Raw genomic sequence first — 27,959 nt, forward strand, 5'->3', positions numbered from 1 at the left:
CCAAGAAAAATATGATGTGCAAACCACAAACCACGCGCGAGAGTAATCATGTTTAACCCCATCAACGAACCACAAAAACAAACTCCATGATGCAGGCAAAATAGGAAAGAAATTCTCGAAAGCAAGGAAACATGAGATGTAAGCCACTAACCCCACACAAATGAGACAAAGGATATTCAAGAAGAAGTAAGAAGAATGCGAAAACCACTCACCTTGACTATTTACCCAAGAAAGCACTGTTTACAACGAGCATGAATGGTTTTCTTGTGGTTTTCTGATTGATTGGCATGAACTTCGAGAAAGACCCAAAATTTCTGTCAAAGCTTATTCTCTCTCGACTTTCTCCCTTCTTTTCGACAGCGTTTCCTCTCTCAAACTCCCTTCATTTTCCTCCTTGCTTGGTGCCCAAAATAAATAACCCCCAAGCCCTTATTTATAGGAAACTTCGACGAACCAAATCGCGCTATGTGTCACGTCATCATTCCATCCATGTGCATCCAACCAAAATGTGCCACGTGTCCCTGATATTTTGAACCTCCACATGTTTAATTAGATTTTCCAATATTTCCATCATTACATCCCACATGGTTAATTGAATTTTTCACATTTCCCATCATAACACTTCAAATCCTATCTCCAAGTGGCCAATGAATGCTTGCCACGTGTCCTTAAGGATAAGCTTTGGAGATTAAGTAAGCTTTTCTTGGCCAGTCACGCAATGCCACCTCAGGGGGTCATTATGAGCCATCATGTGACCTTATCTTATCTTCCAAGTGACTAATGGTTGATTGCCATGTGTCCTTGGAGATAAGGTTTGAAGACTTTTGGAAGCTAAGTCTTGAATTTCAAAATGATCCAACGATGGATTAAATATTATTTGAGATCCGCAATCATGACTTAACTATATTGGAATAAGTTTGGAATCTGCCATCATCACTCCCAAATGGTTTAGTTGGTCCAGTTCATTATTCCAATGATCTAGCTACAAGTTTCAAGAACTGCACCTTGGCCCAAACTTTTCGGGTAATTTAGACTTAGGCCCTTGCAATTTGGTCCTCGGACCATTTTTAATTGCACTTTTTTGGTCCCCAAAAAATGAATAAATTTCGCTAATACCCCAAGATTTTTAGGTAAATTACACCTTTACCTGAAGTTCAGTATTTACGATTTTGCCATTGGCTCAGAACTGAACATTTGTCTCAAGACTTCTATAATCCCTTGAAAGGACCTATTTCCTCAAGTATTAGAACCTAACAATATCAGGTATTACCTCATTTTGATTTTGAAAATTTGGGGTATTACACATAGTGTAGCCATCTTTCATATACACACAGCCATCTTCCATATACAGACACATATATCCATCTTCTCTTTCATATACACGCAGTCACATATCTATATATCTATATACACACTGATTAGCCATGGCTATGTGACGAACCAGCGGCAAGGGAGGCCGTGCAACAATGGTGGCCGATTATGGAGGATAGTCGGGGTCTTAGCAGCGATGGAAGGCGGGTGCGACGAAGTGTCCAAGAGCATCAGTGGTCGGCGATGGTTGAAGCAGCAACGACGGTCGATGGCTAAAGGCGCAGGGGACCAGCTGTAAGTGGCTCATGTCCAGCGGAGGCCCAGGCGGCGCTGATCGGCGGCAGCTCTGTGTGTAGGCAGGCTGTGCGCATAAAGAAGAAGATGAAGGAAGAAAAAAGAAAAAAAATGAAAAAATAGCCAAAAATTTTGGAAAAAATTGGAGAAAATTTTGAAAATTAATTTGGGGCTCGAGGAGTATGTCAGAGGCTTGAAAATGGAATCTAGGCGCATGGTGGCAGCCAAGAAGGATTTGAGCTAGTAAGAGTGCGTGCAAATCGAGAATTGGTCGTTTCAAGGCAAGTTCCTAACCCTATTATTGTGTTCTTCAATCCTTATGCAAGTCTTTGTTGGTTAAAAATAAATACGCGTGGTAACTATCTATATAATAAGGGATAACTGTTTTTGAAAATGTATAAAATGTATCAGAGATACATTTTGATCCTATGGCTGAGATATAATACCCCATATTTTTGTGAAGATGCCACGTATTTTAAGTGAGTTTAAACTACCAAAAATATGTTTGAATTGGCAACAAATAACCGAATCAATCGTACGGAGTACCCTAGAGCTTAGATACCTAAGGTTAAAGGTATATTTTTGATGAGCGTCTCGAGGCGAGATTTATGACGCTGAAAGAAATCAAATCAGAAATGGTATTCGGTTAAGCTAAGTTGTAGCCTAAAAAGATTGAATGATGGTAAGGGGCTTCCAAAAAATCGTATATATTGAGTAATTTTGAGTTATTAATTTTGGAATTTTAAGTATCTCGATAAATTTGATGTTTGAGGGTGTAATTATAATTAGAAAATTATCCAAACGAAATAAGGATAAAATTAAGAGCTTATGTGGTAAAATATTGAAGTTGAGGACTTAAAATAAGGGCCAAAGTGTTATTTGAAAGAAGCTTGGGGTTTTAGCTTGGATTTCAAAAGTTAAATTCATTCTAGCTTTGGATTTCAAAAGCCATTCAATTATAGGTTTGAGTCTTTGGAGTCCATGGCTAAAATTGTGACAAGTGGCATAATGTGATTGGTTGAAGAAATCTATAAAAAGGCACCATGGGTTGTTCTCAAATCATTCCAAGCAAGTTTGAGGAGTGAATCACTCTAAGAGGAGGAGCTTTCTCTAGAGAGAGAGAAGGGAGTTCGACAAGAAGGTGGGAAGAAACCAGCGAAGAAGTGGTGGAGAATGAGCCTCGTCGGAGTTGTGGGTCTTCACCGGAGTTTTCCAAAATCAGTCAGCAAAAAAGCGAGGTAAGTCCAATTTTTGTTGATAATCCTGTAGAGGGGGAAGAGAGGGTCACGTAGGTTCAAACGGGGGTCGAATCGGAGTTAAAATGAGGAAGTTATGGCTGAAATACCAACCCGAGGCGAAGTAGTCCGAGACTACTGTGCAGCGCGTGAGATACACGCGCCGGATAATAGTTGCGCGTGAGGGTGCGTGGCTAGCCTTCTTGGGGCACGTGAGGGGTCCTTTTTCCATGAAAATTTTCAATTATGCCCCTACTTTAATGCCCTTCAATTCTATATAAAAATATTTGGGTTTAGATTTACCGAAACGTGTATTTTCTGCAGAAACCTAGGCCGTTTGTTGTGAAATTATACCATCAAAGAGATAAACCAACAAGGTGAGACTCCTATACTCCAAATCCTATTTTTTATTCTCTTATGAGAGACTTCTATTGCATGAGACGTGTGAAGTTCTTACACATAAACGCTTGTTATTCTCTTACGTGAAATCATGATGCATATATGAAATGAATTTTTTTGAAAATTATATGTTATTGGCTTTTTAACTTTTGCATTTATAAAATTCGTGTGGCCATACTGTCATACCTATTTGTTGTTGGCTGAGGGCAAAAGTCAGATATCCCTCGAGAGGCGCTATGCGTGCGCCATCGAGAAAGCTCTCATGGGGAAGACCAAGAGTCTAAGGAACAACGGATGTGGTGCTTGCATGAGTTCTATGAGGTCGGGGCGAAGTGACATGGTTAGGGACCTCCTGAGAAGCGCTATGCGTGCGCCATTTAGAAAACTCTCGTTGGAGGAGGCTGACATGTTCACGAAGCACTTCGGAGTAGTTCTCATTGTCTTCTCATACATTTTATACCTGATCATGCATCGATATAAACTGTTTTTGGAGTTTCTCACTAGAAGATTCATCTTCTAATTGGACTATGTCCCTGGAATATTCAAACGTTCTAGGTTCGACGAGCGGCTCTAAGGGAAATAAGGTAGCTGAAGAATAAGTTTAATTTGTTGTCTATAGCATGTTTAGAATATCTTCATTTATATGCGAACCTATGTAATTTTGGATATGTTTAAGATGTTCAGTTATCATTTGCAAGAGATGATGTAATACATTTTGTAGACGTCTTGAACAATTTTATGATAAAGCATTATAGTTGTAAACCATATCAGGTTTGATCTAGCTTCCGCATTTGAAATTTTAACACTTGCCTTTGCTATTCGATTATTGGGTTTGTTAAGCTGAGAAGGTAAAAATTAGGGTTTTTGGATGTTGTGTGATGTATGATAGTGATTGTGATATGAAAAATTTTTATATTCCCGAAATCCTAAGTTATAACACGCTTAAGAAATTTTGGGGTGTTACATGAGATACATTTCATTTCTACTTCAATGGCTAAGATTAACTTTCACATTTCAATTTCCCGATTCCCTATCTACCCTCTCTTTCTCTTTCTCACAGACCCACTCATTCACTGGCTCTCTCTCTCCCTCTCTCTTTCTCTCTCTCTCATAGACCCACCCACCCATGCCATCGTCTCCCTTTCCTCCGGCATTCGCTACTACAGTTAGATCTCAGAGGTATGTGATGTTTGTTCTGCATATGTATGTGTGTTGTGTATGCATGTGTTTGTGATGTTTGTTGTGTATATGTATGTGTTTGTTGTGTGTATGTGTTTATATACTAACTCTGTGTGTATCTATGTATATATTATGTATATGCGTGTGTATATATCTATATGCGGTTTGTGTCAGCCATGCTCGCTGATGTGGGGGGTGCGACGGTCGGTGCAGTGCTCTTTGCAGTTGCGGGGATGAGGGGGTGTGAGCAATAGAGGGAGAGGCAACGATGTTCGATGCTGCCGGGAGGGAACGATGGTCGCTAGTGCTCGCGACTGGGAGGGGCGACAACCGATGATGCTCACGGCGATGGGGGCATCGGGGGGAGAGACAACTGATGGACCTCTTTAGGCGGTGGGTTTTAGACAAAGATTGTGGGAGATAGTGAAAGAGGGAGAGAGATTGGGGAGAGAGAGAGAATGGGCGGGCAACTTGACTAAAATTTCTAAAAATAAATTTAATAAATTCGATAAGCCTTTAAAGGCTTCTCTACAAGTAGCTTATGAGAGAGGGGGATAGAGGAATCATATGATTTCTTCACCAATCAATCACTTGTAATGTTGATTGACAACACATTCCCGTATAATGACCTAAATACCCACCACCATCTTCATTATTTTCCTTATCCTAGATATAGACATATATATATATATATGTATATATACGTATGTATCATGGAAACAAGAGAAGTCTGACACTGCAAGTTTTAAAAAAAATTATGAACTACAACATTTGAAATTTTTTAAATAAAAAAATACTAACCGTGTAAGTTTTAATTTTTTTAAATATGTATAATTTAATAATTTGACATTTAGAATTGTATTTTTTTTAAATCATAAATGATTTAATTCCAAAATAAATAAAAATCTCTTTCTTTAATGATGATCAGAGGCAATTTTTAGGTGTTGAATCTTTGATACTTAAAAAAATTTAAAATTGGTTAATCTATCTTATTGAGGCTCTGTTTGGCAATGCGGTTTGACTGCTTATAACCTATTAGTATAGCGTTTAAGCTAGGAGGCTTATTTTCTTACCTGTTTGGATTTACCAATAGCTTCAAAGCTGTATAGCTTAAATGCTAATGTATTAGCGTTTAAGGAAAGTTCTGGGGCAGTAACTTTTGAAAAAAAGCTTCTGAGAGCTTTTAGAGTTGACCAATGTGATGATGCGGTGGTCGATCACCTTTCTCTTCCTCAGACCAGGTACCTGCAATAGAGTCGGGGACTTGCTCCCCCGGGATCACTCCGACGTTCAAGTTAGTTCACTAGATTACTGTCAACTCAAAGTACGCAATGTCGAACTTAGAGAAAGAACAAGTTGGAATCCCCTTACCCGTCACTAGTCCCTTCTTTTTTATCCTCCTTCTAGGGTAAGGATTCTCCTCCAAATCGCAGGGGATCCCCTCCCTGCTCTTCACGAAGCTGCGATCTTACCGATATGGATACCATAATTGTTTCCGAGGGGTTCAGGGTAGTCCCTATCGCCATGATTCTCGATGCGATGGTTGATCTCGAGGAATTCAGAGAATCTTTTCCAAGTAACGAGTTAGTCGGTGTGTTGAGGTGTATCTGCCACATGTCCCCTCCAGGCTTAAGCAAGATGACGTAAGTGGAGTGGCTCTCTAGAGGGCACGTGTCACCTCTACCATTGGCCGACATTGGAGTGATTATGAACCTGAGGGTATTTTCCCTTATCACTTGCCCCCCCCCACTCCTCGAGCCCCCTAGCTTTGAATGGCTTAAGGAGTGGCAAAGTCTCCAAATGTTCGCGCTTTCTTTTACCCTGAGGGTCGAGATCTATCGGGTCCGAGGAGCTAGGGAGTTTCTTCTTGATGTTGATATTCGTTCCCCAGACACTATCCAAACCTTTCACCTTCTCAAGCCCCGCAATCTCTGGGCAATTAATGCTCATCATCACTTGCCCCTTGGTTCTCCACTGTCAAGGCTTTAATAGGCGACTCTGATCCCTCTGTTTGCTTCTTCTTTTGACCCTTTTCCTGCCAAGCCTACTACTGTGTTAACGAGCCTTCCCTTCTCTTTTTGCACTTTCCTTGCTCTCTCTCTCAAATGGTGATTACTGGATCAAAAAGGCTTAACTCAGTCATCTCAGAGCTTGTTAAGTAGGAGAACCACCCTGCCTCCTCCATTCCTTGCCAATGGATGAGTGACTCAGAATGCCAGCAGTTTCGGGAGAAATACAAGATTCTCGAAGAATAAGAGGTTGAGTTCAACACAAATCTACTAGCATGTCACCCTGTTGTCGGCCGTCTCTGCATCTACAAGTGTGCCTTTGACAGGGGCTTTCGCCTACCCCCCTCGAGGGAGGGTCATGTCGTTTCTCCAACATCTCACCATCATTCTAGCCTAACTGTCTCCCTTCAAATGGAGGTACTTGATGGGCTTGATCATTATATGTAGTTTTGGTAACATAGAGCCTTTGGGGGAACTCTTCGACTACTTTTTTACCACCAACCACGATCCAAGAGGCTGGATTTCCATCTCACCCAGAATTGTGAAGGATGGATGTCTCCTCGTGTCCAAGGAGCATCCTAAACTTGAAATCAAGGCCTTGACACTCATGCTCTCCAGTGGGTCTAAAGACTCAGATGAATGGAAGGAACGTTTCATCTTCGTCCACCCCAGACTATCCAGTTCCTCATAATAAATTTGGTCCGTGTGCAATGGGTGGACCTTGGATACCAAACACAAACGTCTGAACGTCGAGGATATCAAAGAATCAGCCTGTAGGATCGTGGGTATCAACCGAAACTGGGAAAATGGATGGCTCTCCAATCCGATACTTAGCCAGGCAGGCCTAGACGGTGAGACTTGTAAGTGTTAGCCCTTTACCTTCTTCTTCATCTCCTCATTCTTACCGGATATTAATCTTCATTATTTTTCATGTGTAGTCAAAAATCTCTGGGAGATAACCCATTCTCCTATCACCGAGGAGATGATCTTGGATTTCCCCGAGAGCAAAGTACCTTCCGCCCCCGCCAAAACCAAGAAGGCATCTGAGAAGGCTCTCAAGCCTTCTCAAAGAAAAGGGCTCTTAGTGCCTCTCGAGAAAACTCTAAAGAACACTAGGAATAAAGGACCATCTACCTTTTCCAAATCAAGAAAAATAACAGAGGAGGATCTACGGACCTTCCAAGTGGCCCCCAAGAACGGTGCTGAGGCTTGCTCAAAGAGTCCTACCACGGGATCCCAAGCCCTGAAGAACAAGAGGGACTCCCAACCTTCTTAGCAATTGGCTGGAGTAGCACCCGCCCCCTCGCAAGACCCATCCAAAGGTGATGATGAGACCATCGCCTAGGCACTTGAGGTGGCTAGGGCGGAGGCTCAGGGAGGTCGGCCGCCTACAAGTATGGAGCTAACCATAATGCCTCTAGCATTCCTATCCCTTCTATTTTTAAGCTGATATTAACATCTCTGGCACCAGAGGGGCGCCTAGGATTAACAATAGAAACTTCATTAGAGGAGGCTTTCGTTTCGTCCATGAAGGAGATATTGGCCCAAAGGACGAAGTGGTGAAGGATAGAAACTGCCCCCTCTTCGTCTTCGGCCGAAGCAACCCCCATTCTCGAAGCAGTCGAGGCCTCTATTAGACCTTGGCTATTTCTAGCGCTTTGCCAGCTACGTTAAACCAGATTAATGCACCAAGATTCTAAGGGTAACCTTTACTACTTGTCTTTCCCCTCTAGTCCTTTTCACACGAGTAGGCCTTGACTCTTACTTTGTTACTATTTTCTAGAGCCTTTTGGGTTTTCAAGATTCGATCGGCCTACGAGAATCGAAGTTGAGAGACTTCGAGGAGTTGAGGCCTTCTCTTCTAAGTTGGTAGATCTCGAGCACAGTGTGCATATTCTCACCAAGTCCATTGAGCTGGCACAGGAGGAAGCAAAACTTGCCAATGAAGCTGAAGTTCAAGCTCGCGATGATCTGGAGCTGGCTCAGAAGAATATGCTGGAGGCTAATCAGGCCAATTCCAGGCTCGTGGAGAAGCCGGATGCCACGAAGGGCGCAAATGACCTACTCCGAGCAAATGTAAAGAAACTCACCTTAGAGTTGAAGGAGGCCAAAAATGGGCAGGTAGAGGCAATGGAGTCCTATTCTCGGTGTAAGGAAGACCTTCACACAACCCATACCCAGCTTCAATCTGCCCTCAATGATGCTCACGTGGCCTTCCAGAATGGTCGCGAGGATTTTCAAAGCTCTGAGGCTTACGCTGCGGAGTTAGAAGGAGTTATTCGGGGTGGATTCAAGCATATGAAGAAACTCACAAAGGAGTGCTTCCTGAACCTAAACGTGGACTCCATCCCCTTCGATGTCTCGACAGCTTTATCTTCCTTAGAATAGATTCCTTTGTATTTGAATTTGATATTTCAATAAAATTTGTTTGCTCGTTTGTTGTACCATCTTCATTTAAACGTTACTTGCATTAGTTAATTACCCCTTAAAAAAGATCGTAATTCTAAAACTAGGGGGAGGGGGGGTTGCATCTAACCCCTTTTACACTTTAGAGGATATCCCTCGCTCTTTATTAGGGACAAAAATCTCATGGGGATCAGATCTGATCCTTTCTTTTCTTCTTTTTGGAGTTTTTTTTCTTGTTGAAGGTTTCGATTTCGGGGCCCCCCAAGGATCACATTTGATCCCTTCTTTTTTGATCGAGGGTTCAAAGCCCCCCGAGGATCACATCTGATCCTTTCTTTTTTGATCGAGGGTTCTAGGTTCCCCGAGGATCACATCTGATCCTTTCTTTTTTGATCGAGGGTTCGAGGTCCCTTGAGGATCACATCTAATCCTTTCTTTTTTGATTGAGGGTTTGAGGCCCCTCGAGGATCACATCTGGTCCTTTCTTTTTTGATCGAGGGTTTGAGGTCCCCCGAGGATCACATCTGATACTTTCTTTTTATTGAGGTTTTGATCCCCCGAGGTTAGCCTTATCTTTGGTCAGGGGTGGTCCCCTAGGGTCTTTCACTATGAGGAGCTTTAACTGTTGGGAGAGAAAAATAGATTTATTTCAGAAATCATAGTCAATAAAGAACATTTATGATGAAATTTCCTCAAATTTTGCACATTCCATGTGTTTTTAACGGGTACACCCTCGGCGGTCTGGAGTTTATAAGCGTCAGGGCTGAGGGCTTCCACTACTTTGAAGGGACCTTCCTAGTTAGGTGTTAAGTTGTTTGCTTCTCGGGCACCTCGAACATCCGCTAGCCTTAATACCAAATCTCCAGGAAGGAAACTCCGAGTTTTCACCCTTCGATTGTAATACCTTTCAATACGCTGATTGTACGCTGCCTGTCGAATCTTCTTTTGATCACGAAGTTCATCAAGGAGATCTAAGTTGTCTCTTAGATTTTGCTAAACAAGCAAAATTATTACTTTTTGCTACGTAAAATTATGACTCATTTAGTTTAAAACTATGGATCTTGTTAGCTAAACAAGTAAGATTGGGGTTTTCGAGATTTCATCTACATGTGAAGATTGTTCTTGGATTCACCGCGAGTGCCAGCTTATGTGTGCATGTGAGATTGGTAGTTGGATTGTCATGTAAAAATCATGTGAAGATTGTTCTTGATGCACCACGCATGATAATCATGGGAAAAAAAAAGATCCCTGGGAAATCCCTTATAGTAACGCGCCTGGGTGAGGCAGGGTGTTACATACGTGCCCGTTCCTCAGCATGTAATTGACTTTCAGACTCTTGAACTTGGGAAATATGTGTCCTATGAAGAGATGCCTATCAGTATTTTGGAACGAAAGGAAAAGATTTTGAGGAATCGATCAATTCCTCTTGTTACGGTGCAATGACAACGACACTCGTCCGAAAAGGCAACATGGGAATTAAAAGAAGAAATAGGGCGTCTTTACCCCTCTCTATTCGAGTAACCAGGTATGAATTTGGGGGACCAAATTCTTTTAAGGAGGGAGAAATTGCAATGACCTATTAGAGGGCCTAGAATTTATTTAGAAATTATTTAATTGCTTATTTAATTTTTGGCTTAAGAGAATTTGCAAATTAAATATTTAATGTGGCAGTTTAGGAATTTTTAAATGAGAAAATAGCATTTAATTGCATTTAGATTATGTGGAAAATAAATGCAAGGGCGTGATGGTAATTTAGGGATCTAAATAATAATTTCATCTTATTAGAAATTATTTAATTAGTGGTATTATGTATTTAAGGGAGAATCCATGCCTGAGAAGGAAGTGGGAAGTCTCCAAGTTAATTAAGAATAAGAACTCCAAGAGAAGTAAGGAGTTGTGGTGTTTAGGGCTTCTTTTATATATATAGCTCATAAGAATAACTTTCTTCACGTCGCGTTGAAGAATAGAGAGTTCAAGAGTGATAACAGTGTCTTGCATAGGAGATCTTTTATTGTAAGTGTTGAAGTCGATCAAGAAGATCATAAGACAAGTATCTTCCCTATAATCCCTTCCATTATAGATTCATGTTAGTTCGTTCTCAGTTTATTCAAGAACTCTCGTTTGAGTTTTTAAATTTATATTAGTAAGTAGATATATATATATATATATGCATGCATAGTGAGTCTTGGCAAGTCATGCATGATTTCTTTATAGTGATTTAATCAAATATAATTTTTGAACCATCCTTGATATTATTTCATGTCGATTGGGATTTGTTTCCCTAAGATTTATTCAGAATACAGTCATTGTGAGTGTTCATGTTTGTCAAAAATATGTGTAGATATCCGGATGAGATCCCTCATTTCTGGATGTATTTATTAAAGTTTGTGAGTAACATCCGGATGGACAAGATGGCCTATGTGGTATCCAGATGGCCTATGTGCATATCCATATGTGTCTAGTGATTTTGTGGGTAATATCCGGATGCTTCAAGTCGTATCCGAATGTGTCTATTATTCTTTGTGAGTGATATTCGGATATCTTGATTCATATTCAGATGAGTCTTAAGCCTTTTGCGTATGATATCTGGATGGCTTCTTCATGTATCCGGATAGGTCCAACACATCCGGATGCCTTGTTTTATATCCAGATGCCCTTTCAAAATGTTGAAACTCATTCGAATGAACCCTCCTATAGCATTTGAATGCTTATGTTTTAATAGCCTCATATCTGAATACATCTCAGCATATCCAAATAGTTTGTGTTTTATTAGCTAGTGTATCTGAATGGCCAACCTCATATATGGATGTCTTCCCTTCTATTCGGATGGCTCTTCTGCTATCCAGATGTGTTTCCCAGTGAACCCCAGTTCCAGTTTTTATTTAAATAAAAGATTAAATACTTCCGAACCATGGAGTCTTTATGCTAAATATGATAAATCTAACATGCCCATACCCTAAATCATAACTCGTAAAATCATTGTATTTCAATATGTTGATTCTATAACACATGTTCAACATTATTAAGTGACATGTATGATATTATGTGCATACATTCTGGTATGAGCATGGACATGGCTTTATATAGAACACTTCATTTCGTGTGCTGGCATGTATATGAGCATTGCATTATGCTCGTCAGGTGGCTAGTCTACAGGGATCCCATCAGTTTCAGTTATAGTTCAGTTATGTGTTGCTCGCCTGGTGACGACCAAGGGGCAAAGGGCCTATTGGCCACAGTATGTGCTTACAGCTTTTATGTTTGTAGGATTCAGAACAGGCAAGTATGTATTACAGATTATGTGGGCCTATGAGCCAAAGTTGCATTACCTCCATTTATTTTACAGATTATGTGCATTGACATCTTGTAAATATAACCTTTTAGTGAATATTATTCTCTCAGTACAAGGACATCTAGTATTTTATGAGTATCAATATTCTTCGATTCAGCTACAGTTTCTTTTATGATTATTACTTGTTGAGCTTTGTAACTCACATTATACTCTACACCATTCTAGGTCCACTACAAGAAATTTGGTCATTAGTGGCGACACAAAATCGTCACGTATGATTAGAATTTCGTCACAAAATGGTATTGGTGACGATTTTATGGTGTCATAGCCATTGTCACATTAGGTTCGTAGGGAAAAGTAATTAGTGACGTTTTTATATTTCGTCACAAATGCATAAAAGAAAGGTGACAAAATTTTTGTCGTCAGTGAAAGAATTTCTTTTAGTGATGCGTAATTTTTCCACGAAAACCAATAAAAATACGTCATTTTAGAGTTCAAATCGTCACAAAACTGTTGTGACAGGATTTCTTATAGTGACAAAATTTATATTATCACTATAATTTTTTTATATTTCCTCACTATTAGATTAAATCGTCACTGAATAGTTTGATTTGGTGACGCAAACTAAAATGTCACAAAATATATGTAATAATTGGTGACAAAAAATCGTTGCGAAATGCAACTACCTTTGATCACAAATATTAATTTTGTCATTAATAAATTAGGTCGATATGTTAATTAGTGATGCATAAATATTGTCACCTATTAAATATATTTTTTTACGACAAAAAATAATTTTTTTTGAGTCATATATAGACCTTTTCGTCACTATAGGCATAACTTTTGTAACGTTAGTAAAATTTTTAAAAAATAGAATAATCAATTGATGACAATTTAAAAACGTCTTAAATTTATATAATTATATATTATCTTTAGTGACAACAAAACAAATTGTCACTCAAAATTATATGTATAAATAAGTGACCAAAATTTTATTTTCATAAATTCATAAATTAAACTTGTTAATTTGGTGACCAAAACAACTCATCACCCAAAATTGCACAATCTAATAAGTGACAATTATTTTTGTAGCAAATTGTATAAACTTGTAATTTTTTTCTTTGACAAATATTATACTCACTATCAATTGATCTAAAATTTGAAATTAAAAAAACTAAAATCATATTACACACACAAAATGAATTGATATTGATGAACAAATCTATCACAAAAAATAAATTCCAATATGACACATCTAAAAATATAAAAGTAATTAATATCTAATTAATATTTCAATAAAAGTTCTAAATTAAAAAAGTAAATTTTATAAAACTTGATCAAATGTAACTATGCAAGTACCACCACAAATATACTTCAACCTCTTCACTCCAACCCTTTAGTTAATTGTGCGTGCGATTCATTTGAACTTGAAATGATAATTGTATTGTAGTCATAGACTCATAGTGGTAATTGTGTTGAATGGATAGAAACATACAATGTAAGATAGAAATTTTATTAAATTGGACACATGTAAAGTTTCAATCTACCTAGACTTGTCAACTCTCCCTCTCTCCCACATGGGGGAGGGCAGTTCAAATCATTGAAAAATGACAGAAAAATAGTCAACAACCTGTATTAAGAAAGAATCAGACTCACCAACTTGTACTGCTAACAATAAGTGTTGGCCTATTTTGTTTCAAGATGATGTCATTGCTAACCTGTGTGTAAACATAGTTTCATTTAGATCAAGGTTCCCCACAGCTATTATTCCTACAAGACACAAGTATGTTATCTCAAATGAAGACTAACGTAGACTGAACCTCAATTGAAACTAAAGGTAAAAGATCTTTGAAGTAATTTGCATTACCATTGCTGATGTAATCTTGTGAACCGTACAACTGATTAAGGTGGTTGTGTATCCTATAAAACAACTACCACACAGTTTATTTTCAATTCTCATCTCAATGCAGCAATTAACTTTTCCCTTAATGGGGAATTTTATTAAAAAACTCAGTTTACCTCATGTTTCTCCTCAAGGAAAGCAGGGCAAAAAAAACTCTAGAGGCTGATCGTAGAGAACTGTTGCTCTAAAAATTAAAGAAAAGGAAGACACCAAAGCAGTTAACAATGAATGTGAACAGAAAAATGTTGGATATTACAAACTTTGAGCTGACCATCTTACTTGATTCCCCAGTTTTGGTGCAATTCATGTTGCATTTCCCTTGTCACACATAAGGAACCATTTGCCATTTTTCCATAGTGCTTTTCAAACCTAATTATGCACCAAAAACTCACATTTCATATATACAGACAAGAAAACCCCTCAAAATTCCAAAGAAATGTTAACAAGGCATTGAAATATACCAACGGTACAGTGCCACAAAAAGACTACTTCCAAGAGACAATGCAAGTAAAGTATATCCAAAATTATGCCAATCAATGATAAATACAGCATGCCTAAGCCAACTTGCCCATTTTACAGCCACTAAAGTTGGAATAGATGGTGGATTCTACAGGAAGCAGAAACAAAGTACTTTAGATCAAGATATCATTCCAAGCATGTAAAACTCAAAAATAAATCTGACAAGAATTGTGGTAAATAAAATGTAGACATGCAAGATTAAAGGCTAGAGGCCACCTGAAAGACAACATGATAAGCTACTGTTTTAGTGAGTATGTAGAACATGATAAAAGAAAAATAAAAGACTTCTGTAAATGAAAGAAAGAAACTAGAAACTAGCAACTTTCTTTCCAGAGCTTCAATAACCCAATACACAATGCAATAATATTAAAAAAAATAATGCAAAAAGATACAAGTATTTCAGAAAAGCAATCGCAAACTTTGACCAACATTTCTCAAACATCACAAGTGTTATTGGTTAAAGAGTTAGCCAAGGAAATGAACTTCCAATCTAATTCTTCAGATATAGCGGAAAAAACAGGGCATAAAAAAAGCTAATAAAATAAATTGACTTCAAAATATTAAATAAATATCAGTGTTTCACCCATATAAATCCTTCAAAGCTCACTTGCACTATAAAAACATCAGGAGTTTCAGATTTAGAAAAGAAAAATGATAAAAAAGAATAAATAAGTACAATGAGTTTCAGAATGTTGAAATAAAAAACAACAAAAAACTAACACTCCCTCACAACCAGTACCATACCATACTACCCAATGCTCATCACATATAATAATAATAATAATCACAATGCATTGATTTTAGAAGCATCAAGTGAAGATGATGTAGAAAACAGAGATGTCCGCTTGCATCATCAACTTCCGTCTCCTCCAGTTCTTTTAATAATCAACCGCCTCTATTCTTCAATTTCTCCTCCAAAAATCCCCTTTCTCTCTCTCTCTCTCCCTCTATGTGTGTGTGTGTGTGTGAAACCTTAAAGAAAACCAAATCATATATATATATATATATATATGAATGTTCATGTATTTCTTCATGACAGATGTTTGATAAAAAGTCTATATATGATTTTTTTGCAAATTTACTTGTTTTGATAGAAACATGATAATTATTAACTGAAGAACAACAATACAAAACCAGAAATGTAATAGTTTTCAAACAAGAATAACACCATACACACATTCAAGTTTCAAAACAGAAATAACTTAAGATAAACGAGATGCTTGAACCTGATGAAGCAAAAGAGGAAGGAATAGCTGTAGTGCTGGTGCAACAACAGTGGTGATTCAAAAACAAACTTTAGAAATAAAAAAGTCAAAACAAATACCTAAAAAGTTTCTCCCCAGCTACTGACCGAGAGGCAAGGGCGAGTTGCGAGCGAGCAAGCGATAGCGAGAGAACAAGCAAGCCAGGGGTGAGGCAGCCAGCCAGAGCGAGAGAGCGAGCAAGGAAGGGGCGAGGGCTAGCCGCAAAAGGCAAGAGCGAGGGCGAGGGCGAGCTGTGAAAGGCGAGAGCAAGGGCAAGGTCGAGGCAGTGAGCGAGGGCAGCAACGAGCCCGAGCAAGGGCGACGACGAGGTAGCAAGAGTAAGGGGAAGGGCAAGATAGCAAAAGAGAGCTAGAGAGGGAAAAGAGTTTGTAGAATAGAGGAAGTCACGAATTAGGGGGGATTTGGGGATTTTTGGCAGGGAAGAGGATTTTGGCCCTGGCAAAAAGGCGAGGAGATTCCCGCCTTTTTCTTTTTTTTTATTTAATAATAATTAAATAAAGATATATATAATTTATAAAAATAATATTAATAATTATTTAATTTATAAAAATAATATAATTTAAAATTATGATAGTTGACAAAATAATTTAAATTATGATAATTATTAAATATTTTAAATAATAATTTAATCATCTAAAATGTGATAATAAAATAATTTAAATTATTACATTTCAAATTAATATTTATTTAAAAATTTAATTATATTATAAATCAAATAAATATAATAAATTAGTTTGATAAATTGGATTATTTATTATTAGTTTATTACCTTAAATAATTAATTTTTTTCTATAAATAATAATTACATTAAACAAAGACCGTAGAACATCTACAGATTATCAAGGTAGATCAATAGTCTCACAAAAAAATAATGAGGCAAAACTAGTAAACAACGAAGGTAAACTAAACACTGAAAAGAGAATAAATTTCTAAAACTAACGATATAGGATTGTCATATAAAGAGGTCAAACGATGATCATCAACAAAACAACAAAGAGCCTGATGCATGAAGACGAGCATTTAGAGAGTTTAAAAATAGTTTTGATAATACTTACATAAAAATAAGGGGACATTTCGTGAATTTATTTTAAAAATAATTTTTTTCTAATAAAATTTGAATGTTCAAGTTAAGTTTTAAGAACTATTATTATATACTGAATTTACACAATTATTGTTAATATATAATAATGATTTTTTTTATATGAAAGAATATCTTGATCAAGATACAAGAGAGTGTCTCTTGGTGTTTCTGAGAGGTTTGGCAAAAGAAAAATAAGTTTCGAGCACGAATGAGATCACCTACAAACTTTTTGATGCATAAGTCAATTTTGTATATTAAGTGAAATTATAATTTCACTAAGATTGTGAGCATATCTTAACTTAACGAAAAGTTCTTCTATTTATAAAGAAAAAAATACTGACAAGATAGGCCCTAAATTCCTTTTTATATAATACAATCTCTCGATATTGTTTCATTTTTTTGATTTTAAAATTTTTTATTTATTTTTAAATGTAGTATTTGTTTATATTTTGTACACATTTAATAAAGCCAAGTGTGCTTATTAGTAAAAATTTATATATATATATATAATTCAAATAATAAATAATAATAAATTAATCTTATTTTTAAATAAGATACATTTATTACATATTATTTTTAACATTCGAATAATTCTATTAGTTAAGTAAATAATTCAAATCATAATATATTTATCATTAACCAATAAAATTATCTCAATTTTAAAAATAAGATATAATAAATGCATATAATCTAACCAAAAAAATATATTTATCGATACTTAAACCTTACCCTACTCATTCAAGTTAAAATTTATTTTCTAAAATAAAATTATATTATTATTAATACGTCATTGTTTATTTGTCTCACTTATTTATATCTTAGACAAAAGATAAGAACTTCAACATGAATACTAATAAATTTAAAAGATATTAAGATTCCATAATATTATAAATAATATAAATGCTATTTAGAATAAATTTTAATATTTTGTTTAAAATTTAGTATTAATATTCAAAGAATTATTAATAATTATTTATTAACAAGTAATTAATTACTCATTATCTGACAAATAACCATATGTGACGCATTTTTTCGTCACCCAATATGATACGTAATAGTAACAATTAATTTTTTTTTAACTTGTGCACACAACACAAAAATTATCAATAACTATTGGTGACAAAACTCAACATCACTCAATGATACTTGATAGCATGCATATTTATGCTATATTTTGGTATTTCACGTTATATTTTGGCATTTCACCTCAGTCTTATTACGCCATTTGAAGTAATTTTTGCTGATCTTTCATGGTTTCTATTTTATTATACTTTAAATCGTCCTTACACTATTTTCTATCTTACTTCTATGGATCCAAGCTTGCTTAGCTTTAGGGAATATTGGATGGGCTAGAGAAGCAGCTGGAAAAGACTTGAAGTGGCTCATTTCGGACTTCATGAGGGTAGGCTGGCCTTGGACAATTGTGGGACTCATCTAAAGGAGCTTGGGCTCACTTTCAAGGAGCAGATTTGGGCTGCTCGATTTTGCTGCTTTGGGCTCACTTATCTCTTTTCTATTTCTTCTCTTTTTTGTTGGACTAGGCCCAACCCTAGCCTTCCTAGCTCTTCCTTTCTTAGCCATGTATTTAAGGCCTCTTAGCACTTATTTCCAGGGAAGAGGAGAAAGGAGAGGAAATTCTGGCCGTTTTTCTTGTTGTTAGCATTTTTCTATTTTCTTCATTTTGTCTCCATTTTGTCTTCCTTGCTGTAATGAAAGGCTAGAGCTATTGTAACTGGTTGTGTATCTTGAACCCGTGTGGAATCTGAGTCCCGGATGAGCTGCAAAAACCTGGTTTGTTTGTTTTAATCTTATTCATTTCCATTTGATTTAGTTTGAGTAGATTTTCGAATGCATGAAGTTCATGGCAGGTTTGTGTGAATTTGCATGGATTCATTTTTTGTTAAATGCTTAAGAGAATAGAGTGTTGTAGCCGGTTGGTATAACATCTCGGAAATGAATATAATGTGCTTGAATGGTTGTTCTTGCATAGCTCCGGATGGGTTGAATAGAGAGTGAATGGTTGCATTTTGTTTATAAGAGATTTCTGTATTCATTTTGTTGTTCCAATCATTCTAATCCTTGGACGGTTGTTGAGGATGCTTTAAGTTTGATATCCGGAGATTAAAACATCTAACAAGCCAAGATTTATAGGTTGGACGAGGAAGATTTCACAGAGGGGACAAACACACAGCTGGTTGCATTTCATTTACTGATTTTCATCTATCATTGTCTTTTGGTTTTGTTACTTAGTTTTTTGTCAAAACCCCTCCTAAACAAACTGTTGTTTATATTGGTTCTCCTTGTTGGTAGAAGAAAGTGAGGCTCCTTGTGAGAGACGACCTAGGGTGCACTTTGCTGCAAACTAGAGAAGAGATACATAGATATCTAATCTGGGGTGGTTCGACAGCCGCCGGCCAATACTCACAAATGTGACTATTTGTAATGTGTCACAAATAGGTATTTTTTCATATATGATGCAAATAAATCATCACCCAATGTCTTCACCTCATGTGTCAACCTAAAAAATTACTAACAATGGGTGATGAAACTCACCGTCACCTAATACTATTCATGAATATGACGATATGTAATGTGTCACAAATAAGTATTTTTGAATATGTGACGCAATAGATCATCACCGAATGTAATATTGATTAGTGACATTTCTCATATCGTCACCATATGCATCAAATTAAAATATTATTAAGAAGGGGGTGACAAAATGTAATGTCACCTAATACCATTCACAAATGTGACGATATGTAATGCGTCACAAATAGGTATTCTTGTATACATGACAAAAAGAAAATTGTCATCGATTGTAATACTCATTATTGACATTTCAAAAGTCATCACCTTATGCATCAAACTACAATATACTAACAATGGGTGTCGAAACTCAACGTCACCTAATATTATTCACAAATGTGACAATATGTAATGTATCACAAATAGGTTATTTTTATATTCGTGACACAAATAATATCGTCCCCAAATGTAACACTGATTAGTGACATTCCTAAAGTCGTCATCTTATACAACAAACTAAAATATTACTATCAATGGGTGACCAAAGTTAACGTCACTAATACTATTTACAATTGTGATAATGTGCAATGCGTCACAGATGGTCATTTATTCATTTGTGATACAAATGTATCATCACCCAATATAATATTAACATGATGACATTTTATTTTTCGTCACCTATATATACGAAGCGTCGTGAAATCATTTTTCGCAATTGAGTGTTGGCGCTAAAAATTGGTGCCAACTTATGCGTGATGATTTTTTGTAACAAAATCTTAAAATCATCACCAACAAATAACAGTTCACGAATTTTGGTGACGAAATGCTTATATTGTCACCAAAAGAATAGTTTTTGTGACGAAAATTCATAGCGCCACTAAAAATTGTCACTAATAGCAAAATTTGTTGTAGTGGTCCTAGTGGGGGAGTACCATATGTGGGGTCTAGCAGTAGCATTGGTCAATAGTGTGTGTACATGAAGTCGCTCGAGAACAAAAGATGTTTGGGAGTTGGAGTTATTTTCGAGTCTTGTCAATGTAGGAGTACTTTATATATTCATTGAGGGATTTTCCTTAGATAGTGTCTATAGTTTTTAGTTTATGTTGATCCTCTCATAGATCAGAGTTTTGATACGGTTTGATTGAGATTTTTCAGTTATGATTGATTAGTTGAGCTGTTGATGTTTCCAATTAAGTTTTATGGTGAGTTTTATTTTATTTTATCTATTTACCCCATAACACCTCCTCCTCGGTGGTTCTAGGAAAGGGGGTGTTACAGTATTGGTATCAGAGCTGACCCCCGAGCCTCTGAGCACAGTGGTGGAGCAAATCTCAGCGAGGACGCTGAGTTCCTAAGAGAGGGTGTGTGTAAGCACCTTAGGCAAATCCCACATCGACCATGCAAAGGGGGGGAATTGGGCATATAAGTATGGAGAGTGTTCTACATAGTGACGCACGTTTTGGGATTAAATCCTAGAGCGATAAAATAGGGGATTGGTTGCGACCTGAACCAGACAATACATTGCTATGTGGACCCTGACCGTTACATTGTCTTCTTCATAATGACTCCCCTATCTTTGTTTCTATTCTTCCTTCTAACTTTCAGTCCAAGCAAAGAGTGGGGAACTATTATTGTATAATAACCCCCTAGGAGATTCATTCCAAAGTAGTCCATGCACATTTGTTATCCCAGAGGAAACAATTATTTCGGTGAAATACCTTCTCAGGGTTTGAGCCTATCTCCTATGGGAAAGCCCTTGATCGCTCATCACTCACTTGGGACTAGTTTCCTGAATTTGCATAATTTCCCCCTGGTCGAGCTTTGCTCCTAGGAGGAATCTAAGGAGATTTGATCTTTGTTTAAATTACCCCATATTACCCTGAGGTAATGTGGCTCGCCTCATCCAAGCCCACTTCCTTCTAGGGGTCTTTACTTGCTGAGGGGAGGGCTCGAAGGCCTTTTCATGCTTAACATCGAGACAACATCGTAAATGGGAAAGATGCATCTCCCATTCTTAGGAAAGAGCATTCCACCCTCGCATGCACGTGTCGCATGTCCCTGTACTTATGCTGCCTATAAATGTGCACAAACTCTTCAATTTTAGGGACAAGCCAAGACGAAACAAAACGAGTCCAGATAGGCAAAGCACACCCATAAAACCACCTTGGGGCAACACTCTTCTCATTTTTCCCCGCACAACATATTTTTCATCTTGTGTTGTATAATGACCTCATCTGACTTAAGCATCAAAGGGATCGCGTGGGAGGAATCTTCGTGTGCCCTTGACTACTTTTTGTTTTATAGACCCTTTCGAAAGACGAAATACCTTCTACAATTTCCCAACAACCTCAATTCCTTTGACTTTGCAGCTCTACCTACCAGTAGATCAAGCCTCTTCTAGGCTAGTGGATCGGGTCCATCATAGACGACTATCTCTTTCTTTGGGTCTTGTGGCTAGGGTGAGAAGCCTAAGGAGTGCCTGGCATTCTTCTGGCTGCTCGCTAAGTTTTCTCATAATAAATAAATTTTAATTGTTAAATTCTATCAATAACAATAAGGAGGGGCAATTTTGAAAGAAATTTTCGAACATCATATCCCAAGTGTCAATTTTGAAAACTTTAGGGGTACCAATTAAGTCAAAGCATGATATTATTACACAAAAACAGGAAAGGAAGATTGCCGTTGAGTTACTTATAAGCTATGATTTTAGTCAAGGATAAGTTGAGGTCTTACTCTTGATTTTTAAAAATACATGTTAATTATTTATATTTTTAAAAATAACACTTTCTCTTATTTTTCATTGTTAAAATTTTTAATAATACTTTAATATTTTCTATCTTGACGATAACCTCACCTATAGCAACCGAAACCTAGGTATCCTCTTTGATTTTTTTTTTTTAACATAGAAAACATGAAGGGCCTTCAATTAATGCACAGTTTTTGTCGTGCACAGTTTTCGCCCAAAACTATATTACCCTCCTGAAAATTTATGGCATGCTTCGTCTCAGTTTGAGCAATTAAAATAAGTAAATCACAAGTCAAAATTCAAGACTTACCTCTCGAATAGACGCAGATTGCCAATAGCTACACCAACACATAGTCGAATATATGATTTTATGCTAACTCAAGTTCTTTAATTTTATGATCGTCATCATCAATCCTTTCCCCTCTTCTCTCTTTATTTATTGCAAATAAGATAAATTTTATTAACCCTGATTGCGTTGAGAGGCTGGGGCCAGCAAAAAAATAAAATGATCCTTTTATTTTTATTTTTTTATAAAAGTTCTTCATTATTTTAAAAAACTTATGGCCGACACTGTTTGGCCAAGTCTCAGTGCCACGTGGAATTTACAGTTTAAAAAATATCTGTGGTGGGATAAGATGCGTCCTCGTTCAATCCTGCGCCGCTGTTTCCTCTGGCCCTTTAGCGCTGTAGAACAGGAATCAAAAGATTATCGTTCCCGTGGGGACAAATCCTAAACTGGACACTAGAAAAAGAAAACACAAGTGATAAAAGCAAATAAAGTGGAATCAACGTAATATTTGAGAATTGAGACTACAATATAAAACAAGTGAAATAGGGCGAAAATCATGGAAAAGTAAAAGAACAGATGGGGCCATTCATTGCTGGATTTCAACTTGAAGCTGCTGAAGGCGCTTCTCGAGTTCATCCAAACGAGAAGCCCAGTCGCTCTTAATGGATATGGCTCGAACACTGCTATAGTAATCGCAACTTTCTTCTTCTTCTTCTTCGTTTCGAGGTTCGCTCTGGCTGCGACCTCTGTTTTCCCTTTCCCTTCTTCGCTTCTTCTTGATTTTGTGAGCAGTGGCTCTTTGTAATGCCAATAACACATCCGACGCACTCAGCTCCCTCTCTTGTTCCTGTTGTTTTTGTTTCGCATTAATTGGTTTACTATGTGGATTGGATTTGAGTTTGAGGGCGATGCGGGCGGGGCGACCTGAGCCCCGGACCTCTTGGTCGGGGTCGTCGGTGTTGCGGTCGGGATCGCGGGCTTTTAGCGTCGGTGCTGTGTGTCGAAACTTGCCTGAGACGAGAAGCGGCCGGAAACTTCCACCGGTCGGTCTGGGCGCAAAAGTCGTCGTGATGGGTGATGCTATGGACGGCATCGGGGACGATGAGGCCCATCTGGCGCTTGTGGCCGTGAGGTCCATCCGTGTTGTTTTTGTGGGGGGGGCAAGAGCTTATATAGTCCGAGCCTACAAATTTGACGCATGGGCCTAATACGATTCACAAAATTTTTAGATCAACTTATACATAAGCCGACTCAAACATTTGAAGGCTAAAATTCGATTTCATAATTTTCCAATACCATTACGGCCACGAGCAGTTAGCAGCGCCGTGGCACAATAATCCCCAAACATTTCAAGTATTTCCATTAAAGGGGGATTGTCACACAAAGAATTAAAAAGGTCAACCAAAGATAAATTGGAATGCAGTGGCATGGGCATTCTTTTTGTAATAATTGTAACTCAAAATTTAAATTTACTTGAGAATAACATTTTTAATTTGATTGTAATTATAATTTTAAATTTAACTATGATTTTGTCGACGTTCAATTTCAGTCGACCCTGATTCGTCTTAGGTTGCAGTGAGTAAGTCCAAAGTGCCAAGAAGAAGAAAACAAAGATCTCGGACGTGAATTGACACCAGAATTTTTTACGTGGTTCGGCCAGAACGATGCCTACTCCACGATCGCACTCTGATTATTCCTTTAGAATGACGGTATCTAATTATTCTCTCTGTCCTTGCCTCTCATGATATTTATGATTCTTATTTATGCCGAGGGGCTTTTACAATTTAGATAACATATAGAAATACAATGATTACATAATGGGGGACAAACAGCCCTTATCGTTTACACAAAATCGGGAGTGGGATCCTCATTACGAGGGGCATGGGCTGTTGCAGATAAAGTGAATAGTCCCTACCTCTGACTTCTCAGCTGCTTTACCACTTATGTGAGTTGATGGTTTTAGGCCAGTGACCTGGGTAGTCCAACGAACTGAGGGTTTTATAGCAAGTCCGTTAGTTGATCGTTGAGAGCTCACTAGGGGGTTTTACCATGAGCTCGTAAGATGCTTGCTTTACGGGCTTCGGTGGTGTACGAATTTCTTTTGATGAGGTCGCTGGGATTTTTCGAGCTCTGGGTGATTGGGCCGACCCATTGGACTGAGCTTGGCCTATAAGGGGTGATGTGGGAATAGAGTATAACATAAGCCCCCCAGCTCGCGGTGTGATCTTCGTACTGTAGGCTGACGTGTGCCAGCTGTTAACCCTCCGACTTCTGCCCAATTGTTTTAAATCTCGTCGTTCCACGCATCACGCCTTGTCGGCAGCGTATTTAATGCGCACGTTTCCCCATTATTGCGCATGAGATTACGCAGCACGCCTTATCATAACAGGATACTAATTTCTAACCCTTTTCCTTTTTCCTTCACTGATTTTCTTCTAATATTACTAACTTTCATTTTTTTTCTTTTTCTAGTTTCTTTTTAGGTGATCAGTTGTGCGACACAATATAGAAGGTTTGCAAAACCAAAATTTGCCTTCAAGAGGAAACTTCCAAAATCAACCTACTCACCTAAGGAAAATTGGTTCTTTCTTTCACTTTTCTTTTCTTTTTATTTTTTATTTTTGTGTGTTTCCTTTTTATTTTCCTTGCCTTTTGAGTGGTTTTTGCATCAAAATAGTGGCATTTCCTAATTCGTTTGCACACTACCAGCACCCAAAGTGACTATCTCGGAATGCCCTGATTTTTGGCCAAATTCCAACGTTTAGACCACTTTTTGGGCCATTTTGTGTTTTTCAGTGGCTAATTTTGTGTGGTTTTTAGTGTTTTTAGGTCCCTCAATGTTTTTGTGTTGAAATTTTGTGAAAAAAAAAACTGCATAAAAAAAAATCATCTAAGGGATTCTTGATTGTTACGTTTTGTGTTTTTGAGTTTTTAGTGTGCACAGGCCATTTTGTGTGCTGTTTTTGTGCTGATCTTTAGTGCATGACCAGGTCCTCTAAGGAGAAATTACTTGATTTGGATCTTGAATTAGAGAACACTCTTAGAAGGCAAGCTAGAGAGCTTAAGTCTCGGGATAGGATTGACCTTAGCAGTGTTTCTAATACTTCATCCGAACCTATTCCAGAATTCATCAATATAGCTGATTATGGTAATGGAAATAATGGGAATGGAAACAATGGAAACAATGGAAATGGAAATCATGGTCATTTGGATGAGAGAACAATTAGAGAGCTGGCCGCACCTGATGTGCATTACCAGCCTTTGTGCATCCAATACCCCTAGCTAGATGCAAATTTTGAATTGAAATCTGGACTGATCCATTTGTTGCCCAAGTTTCATGGTCTTGCAGGAGAGGATCCGCACAAGTATCTGAAAGAGTTTCATGTTATTTGCTCAACCATGCGACCACAAGGAGTAGATGGAGAGCAAATCAAGCTGAGAGCTTGATAGAGCGCATATTTTCATATTATTTAGCCCTCATATTTAGTTTTTTTGCACGTTAGTTGTATCATTTTATTCATCTTGATTTTGTTTTATTTTATTTTATAGGAATTGGGCTTCACACTATTTTATCTTATTTTGGATAGATTAGGGCTTCCTGGGTCATGAGAAATTTTGATGGCAAGAAGGGAAACAAGGAGATTGGAGACAAAGAAGCAACCAATGTGCTGATAGATTTGACCTTCTATGCTTCTTTCAAGTTTTTGGCCAAGTTACAATCCCATAACATGAATGATGTCTTCAGAGATATTGTAGAGGACTTCTTGGGATTTCTTGAATGGTATGTTTTGTCCAAATCCAAGTTCGTTTGGGCCTCCAAACAGCGCTTCAAAGTCGGGACCAGAAAGTTGGGTCAAATTAGGAAAGCTACACAGATGCTGAATCTTTAAAAGGCCATAACTTGGGCGTCCGATACCCAAATCAAGTGATTTAAAAGTCCAAATTCATATAATCTTCATGATCTACAATTTTTATGAAGGGGTCAAAGCCCAAAACGCACGTTATCATATTCGAAATCGGCTGTGAAGTTGCGGTAACTTAGGGTTTCCTCCCTAAGCTCTATTTAAGCACATTAAGTGGCCGATTTTTGGGGTGGCCGATTTTGGGAGAATTCTCACAATTTCAACCAAGAAGATGGAAGGCTAATTCGCTTGTGATTCGTTACATTCTCGTACCTCTTGCTTGAAGGATCATTTACGAGGAAACGTAGCATGCAACGGAAGCGGTTTAAAATCAAAACCGTTCCTCGAATTGATTAGAATCTAAGAGACTTACTTTTACGGCGGATTACCGGTCGGAATGGGGCGATCGGAGCAGGATGAGCGGGAGCTTCTTCGCGTAGTGGAGACGACGGCTGTCCTGCTATCCTTCGGCTCCTTCGCATCAGAACTTGGAGGCTCTCTTTCGTTCTTCCGAAATATGACTCGAACTCGTGGCCTCCCTTCGGTGAAGAAGAGCAAAAACGACCTTGGATAGAAAAACAACCAAAGAGAGATATATATAGGGAGAACCCTAGGGTTAAAACCCTAGTGGGCCAAACCCTAATGGGCCAAGTCCATTTAATTAATTCTCTAATTGGGTTAGCCCAATTAATTAATTAAACTAATGAACTATTATTTTATTCTAGCCCAATTAATTATGAACCATCCTGAATAAAATAATTCTCTCTCAATGTAATTCACCCAACAAGCCAAATGTATTAAAAAATACATGAGTTACATCGAGTTACCCCGGGGACCAAAAGACAAATTATTCACGGCTACTAAAATGACCAAAATATCCCTGCTACCTAGTAGCTATATTTTGTCATTCTAAGTGTTCCAACTATCACCATATGGTAACACTGACCCCACGAATAATTTTGCATATGCCATGTCTTTGACCTACTAGTGTAATGACGAAAATACCCCTCTGCGTAACACCTATCATTTAGAAAGGAATAATGTACTAACACCTCTCTAAATGATTTCTACCATCCTTAGATCACTAGTCCAATAATCCGTGACTACTCGAATGTACTTGCTTATCACTAGGAGCTACCCAGAAGCACACACTCTTAAGTCACGTTCCCAGGGCCCTGGATTATTTGATTATTCTTGGACAATCACAAGGGGGTGAATCACAGAAACTATCTTGTATTAGTCTGTCTTAGCTAATTAGAAACCATACTCCCAACTCAAAAGGATATTGATCTTTGATAGACCTCACCTATAATGAATCTAAGAATATAGCTCTAGGTTCACTAGACCACCAACTAATACTCAAGTATTAGAGTACTCGTCCACGTAGTAGCAATGATAGACTAGCTCCATTGTAATACCCGAAGTTTTCCTAGGCATTGTTGTTTAAGAAATAAAACATTTCCTTGGAAATCGAAGGATACATGTGAAGTTCCGAGGTAATCGCCGAGGAACGAATGAAGGGTTTTCCGAAAAATCACGGAAACTATCGCAAGGGGACATCATCTAAGGTATTTTGGAGAAGTTTAAGGAGTTATAGGGG

The 27,959-nt window shown here is 37.7% G+C and overlaps 1 protein-coding gene across 1 annotated transcript; it reads right to left on the bottom strand.

Annotated features, from left to right (window-relative positions):
- Window positions 1–22,933: 22,933 nt before the first annotated feature.
- Window positions 22,934–23,663, bottom strand: LOC127801658 (uncharacterized). Its single transcript, XM_052336962.1, has one exon. The coding sequence runs from the start codon at window positions 23,593–23,595 to the stop codon at window positions 23,044–23,046; it is 552 nt and encodes a 183-aa protein (XP_052192922.1). The 5' UTR covers window positions 23,596–23,663; the 3' UTR covers window positions 22,934–23,043.
- Between the last annotated feature and the right edge of the window lie 4,296 nt (window positions 23,664–27,959).

The sequence above is a fragment of the Diospyros lotus genome, chromosome 5 (assembly GCF_014633365.1).
Source record: "Diospyros lotus cultivar Yz01 chromosome 5, ASM1463336v1, whole genome shotgun sequence".
Taxonomy (NCBI): domain Eukaryota; kingdom Viridiplantae; phylum Streptophyta; class Magnoliopsida; order Ericales; family Ebenaceae; genus Diospyros; species Diospyros lotus.

Bases quoted from the DNA above. Each gene is read 5' to 3' on its own strand.
- LOC127801658 (XM_052336962.1), bottom strand. From the start codon at position 23,595: ATGGACCTCACGGCCACAAGCGCCAGATGGGCCTCATCGTCCCCGATG.